The sequence below is a fragment of the Rhopalosiphum maidis genome, chromosome 2 (genome assembly GCF_003676215.2).
Source record: "Rhopalosiphum maidis isolate BTI-1 chromosome 2, ASM367621v3, whole genome shotgun sequence".
Classification (NCBI taxonomy): Eukaryota; Metazoa; Arthropoda; class Insecta; order Hemiptera; family Aphididae; genus Rhopalosiphum; species Rhopalosiphum maidis.
The window spans coordinates 53,085,824-53,091,823 of NC_040878.1; the positions used below are offsets into that span (position 1 = coordinate 53,085,824).

General features: G+C 31.3%; 1 protein-coding gene across 2 annotated transcripts in view; it reads left to right on the forward strand.

The window, feature by feature from the left end:
- The window catches only part of LOC113554135, a 133,004-nt gene extending 127,797 nt beyond the window's left edge, over positions 1-5,207 (forward strand). For both annotated transcript variants that reach the window (XM_026957845.1, XM_026957846.1), the window contains one exon: positions 4,271-5,207. In XM_026957845.1, the coding sequence (XP_026813646.1) occupies positions 4,271-4,382 (112 nt within the window). In that variant the 3' untranslated portion in view covers positions 4,383-5,207. The remainder of the gene's footprint in view (positions 1-4,270) is intronic.
- Positions 5,208-6,000: the final 793 nt, after the last annotated feature.

Here is a 6,000-nt window from a genome sequence, read left to right on the forward strand (position 1 = left end):
ATTGTCATAATAAAAAGCTCATATAATATTGTGCTTGTGCGTGCACTTGCTTTATAAGCGTCCGATCAAAATATGATTTGCGTATATACTATAGCACTATAACTCTACAGCACCAACAACAAGATAAAATAAATGTAAACGTAGGCCTAACCTACACGTAAATGGACGCGTTCGATAAAATAAAACGACGCATTGACTGCGCACTACGACATAATATGATTACACCACGTAGAAGGGCGTATGATATTGTACTATAATGTGATACAATTATATTATAATGAAAATATGAGACAGTACGATGATAATGAAATATTACTATAAAATTATTAAATGATTATTGTAATAATAAATTATAAAATAAAATTGTACGGGACTACGCACGGCCGCGCGTGATTACTTGACGTGAAACGGCGCGGCTGCGTCGTGACAATCGATATTATACGTATATAATATTAGTAATCCACGTCCAGGGGCGGACTGGCTCCTTCAGAGCGGCCTAAAAACCATTATTTAATCTAATACCTAATTGCAGTACCTATGTTTAAAATACCACACATTTTCTCAGTTGAATATCCAAAATATAAATAATAACAGTAGATGCACGACACGTTTTAGAAATACACGGTAACGATTATTTATCGGCTCAAAGAATTAATAATTTATGAAGTGTAATTTTTTTAAATTTTTTAATTTGCCCTTTTATTATTGTGTTTGTCAATTTTTATCAACATTTTTATTCAAGTACTGTAGAAAAGTATAAAATTTAACGGTCTTACAAAAGCGTAACAATTAAACAATATGAATTGAGAAAAATTAGATTTCAATACATTATCCAGGAAAATATATTCGTGGAGACAACGTTGTGGGATACAAACAGCTAATAGGCCTCTTAAACGACTTAAACTATCTTTTCTATTATATAATAAACAATTTCAATATTAAATTTAGTGATAGAAACCCATGCGGCTGCTGGACGCGTTATTGGCTATCGTTTCTTATTTATATAAATACTGCTTCTTAGAACAACAACATATAATTTTAGGTATAATTGTTATCGTATATTTATGTTATATATTTTACAGATTTGAAATAGACCAAAAATGAAAAACTATTATTATTATAATATGAATATCGTATTGAGTTACTTATACAACCAAACTGCCCGGCCCAAACCGGCCCCATAATTCAGTTTTTCAATCGGTCCATCGGAAAATTTCCCGATCTTCCAATCTGCCAGTCCGCCCTAAATCCACTCGCAACGAATTTAGTACGTCGTCGTCGAGATGACGTGTGAAAGGCGGCCGTCGCACGACTACGCGATGCACGCTCCGCTGGCCGACCAAATGTGACATCGTGGAGTTGTCAAACCGCGTGGACGGTCAGTGGCCGCCTCACCCACAATAACACGACATCATTACAAAACATCGTATGGCGTTGTCGGGGTCGGCCTGGGTACCTGAGGGTCCAGGCAGAAATTATTTTCTGGGGCCCAATCATTTTATACTGTATTTTGGGGTAACACAGTACAAGGGCCCAGGAACTGTATACGGCAAGGGCCCGGATAAGAATCCCGGCCCTCCGGCCCTGGCCAGGCCGACCCTGGGCGTTGTGAATACGACAGGGCACTACGAGACGACGGCCCGTTCGCGGTCTGTGCATTCGGGTGCTATTCCCGTGCTGCAGCGACTATTCGGCCATAAAACAGCCTCGCATAGTCGTTGCGGCTAACGACCGTTGTGCTCGTCCGCAGGCAAACACGCGAATAGTAAATGAATATCTCACGCGGTACGTTTGGTTTTAAAATTATTGTTTTTATGTTGGTGTATCATTTAAACATTATATAATAATATTCTATCGATATAAAAATGTTTAAATACTTTTATGATATTAAAGAAAGCAATCACTAAAACGACAAAAGTACGCGTAAAAATGAAACCGATTAAAAAATATAATTAAACCAAAATGTTGATATTAATAATACTTCACAATTTTGTGGTTTATGACATTTTTAAACAGTAATTATGAACCATTAAGATTGAAATTTATCGCATACTATACTTTATCGATTCACTGAACGCCGCGACATCATCTCCGTAACGCCAATCATTTGTGTGGAAGATATTAGATGGGTCAGTGGCCTGTGTAATAATTTGTAACCCGATTGGTACGCACACACGCACTGATATACATTATTATAGTTTAAATTATTATTTAACAATTTAAACACCTGAGTTAATTCGGTCGATCGCGAAAAACCTTTTTTTTAATAATAAAATAAATACTTACAAAATAATTTTTCAAAATTTGCATTAGGAGGGGTCATGAATAAGAAACTAATTAATAAACGATATAAAAGATAATATTTTCTGTTTCGTAATTTTAATTTCTTTTATATCGTTAAAAAATAATTAACTCACTTAAACTCGAAAAACATAATAATAATAACTGATTTTCAGATATTAATAACTGTTTAGTGTAAATGATAAAAAAAAAAAAACCTTTACAACGATACAACCAATATTTTTTTATTTATCGTATATACATTTGGTTTTTAACTACACTGAAGCTTGAATGATAGTTACTTTGACGTCCTCTTGCATGTTGTAAACTAAATACTAACTATATATAAATTTAATTTTAATAATTGTAATATTTTTGTTATGTACATAAAAATAAATATACTTTCAAAATAAAATTATTTACACATATTTATAATAACAAATAACAATATATATGTGTATAATAACATTATCGATATAAAATAAACAGTAGAAGTTTAAATACCTTTAGTAAAAAATAAAAAAAATGACATTTATATTTATTTATTTTGATTTCGCTATTTTATTATATACCATCATGTAATTTTAATTTTGTCCAGCAAGTGTTAATGAAAATATCACTCTATACATGATTTTTCTGATTTATCTGCACTTCCGGAACTATAAACGTTTTGTTTGTGTGGATGCGTGCTGGTAAACATATAAATATACATTTTTTTTATGTTGCAATATTTCATTCACACAAATACTTATACGGATGTTCAAGTTGTTTTTTTTGACGTTAACATTTTTCAATAGCACAACACGTATAATATTATGAAAGTGTTAAAGGCTGAAACTTAGTCAATCGCTGACAAATATGTATTAATATCTGGAATATATAGAATGGTTTTATTTATATTTTCTATCGATTTGTATTCGTATAAGTCTAATATACTTTATCATCTCTTTGAACAACGTTTGATATTATACTTATAAAATCGCAAACGTTTCCGTTTTAAATCATTCACGCTTTTTTTTATAATGACATTTTATGTCGGTGTTTTTCTTTAAACAATTTATAATCGAATCCATTGACTACCAGGCACAAAAAGAGCATTAAATTAAATTTTACCATTTTCTAAAATTTGATATTTCCGCTGTTTTACATGAATCGCCTCACTTATTTAATACGCGTAATACCATTGAATATACGTCTCAGGATAAAACCTTGTAAAAGTACCAACCAGCCGACTATACTATTTAAAAAATATTTTCCACTTAAGCCGTAGTAGTTATATATCAGTAAAATTTAAACCGGTTTTTTATATTATTAATAATATCAGTAATATTTAAAAATAACAATATCAAAACAATTTCGGCTCAACATTAATATGAAGTAAATAATAATTATTAATGCAGTTATTAAATTAATTTGACTCACAAACCAAATTTACCAAAATGATACGCAACATTTTAACGCTTAAAAATTGTAAATAAATTATAGTAACACACAGAAAAACCGATATAGGTGTAAAGTCGAAAGGGATGAAATAAAAATATCAAACAATAGAAAAGTAGAAACATATAATAATAATTATAAAATAAACAAATCTTTTGAAGTTGTATAACCACTATATTCTAATATTTATGATTAACAAAAATAATGTGTAGCTATACTCATCGAGCATTATAATATTTTGGTAATTCAAAAGCTGTTTCGAACACAAAAGCAATAGATATTTACAAATTATTTGCGAACAATAAAAATCGTGCGCACCACGCCTTTCGCGCAATATTTTGCTAATTTCAATTTAGTAATAATTAATATCAAATATTTTTTAACAATACAGAATTTATCGATATCGTGTTTTTTTCGGTGTGCATACCGTGAGTGACATAATACTGTGTCATACGATTTACTCGTTTGCATTTCGCGGATCGCGCGCTTTCACAGCCCTCACGATCACAATTATAAATAAACGATATTAATGTCGATGTTAATTTTTCAGCTCTAACCCGACGTTGTTTTGGATGGCCATCGTTCATCTAACGTTGACGTCTCTCGTCCTGTTCGCGGTGGGCGCGATCGCTTGGCTGGACTGCCGTCACGACCCAGACTGACAAGAGCTGTACACGGGCCATCGTCCAGCCGAGCCACCGATGATGTCCCGGCCGACGACCAGCAGCTCCGTGACCATCAGCATGACGACGTTCACGCCCGACCCGCAATCGTCGTCCGTCGGCCATCGGCTCACGCCCGGTCCCAGCCTGTTGGTCAGATCCTGTTAGCGCGGCGACGGCACACGACCCCGCGACCCCTGTTTTCCGGATACGACCGCGGCGACGACGGTTGTAATATATAGTGATAATATTATTATGTGTCCACCGTCAGTACTACCGCGGAACGACCGTCCGACACAAAAACGAATAAATTTTGTCGTTTTTTTTCTTTCTTTTTTTAACGTGTTTTTTTTTTTTTTGTTAGCTACTGTTTTATTGTTTCGACAACGCGCGCCGTCATTATACGACCGTCATGCGGAACGATCGGATATACCCAAACGTTGTGGACACGAATTCCCCATAAATTAAATTAGATTACATTTTAAAAAAAAATGTTAGAAACAAGTCTGAATTAGATTAAAAACGAGAAGACACTCATGACTGCAAACGGGTTTTCTGAGTTACTCGCGTGTACAGTAATTTTTTAAGTGTTATTTTGATTTATATCGAAAATTGTGTCGAAATACATTTTCATGTTCAGATTTTATATTAACAATTAAGAGTAAGACAATGTATACATGTATTATTTTTAGAAGAGCTATTTTTACTGTATGAAAATTATTTCAAAATATGAAAGTGAGCGAACCCATTTTCCAGTAATTATCATTTTTAACATTTCATAATAAATAAAACCAAACCCTGTAATATTAGTTAACAACCGGAATTAAATCAAATTACATACTTTTTCATCATTCGATTTATTTATTATTATACAAATTGTTTTCATTGTTTTACATAATTTTCTATTTTAAAAGATATTTAATATGATTTATAAATTTAAATAGATAAAGCAATTTTAAAAAAAATGTTTATAAAAACAATTCATCGCGCAAGATATTTCTAATGAATTTAACAAGCAATATTAACTTTCAGACGTTGTCTGATTACAATTAATCTCCTATTACAATTATTACAAAATTATATAATATTGAACTATTTTTCTAAAAAATACTACAAGGAATAACAATTAATAATAAAAGGTATTAATGAATAACTAATAGTTTATAAAACTAAGAACTTATAATTACTTTTCAAAAAATAAAATGTATGATATTTTCAAATTGATATAGTCGCAAGTTATTAAACGCAACAATAATAAAAAAAACTTCCATTGTATTAATATGAAATATCTTAAAATCATATTAAATATTTTTTAATATAAAAATTGAGTTTATCAAATTAAAAGCTGCGTTTCTTTGAAGTATTATTTTCATTTTAAACGACTACTGTTCATAATTGGTTTTGAATTTCAATGTATTCAAATTCGTCATACATAAAATCAATTAAATTTCTTTGTATGACCAAATTAAATTAGACAGTATTTATTTTATTTATAACTTTTTAGATTAATTTGTGACACTTTTTTCGCTCAATACTTTTATTCGGAGGTGTTTGTTTATATCTATTATACATTGTTGGTTATATTACTAACTTAACATGTTTTATTCATTATCTGCCT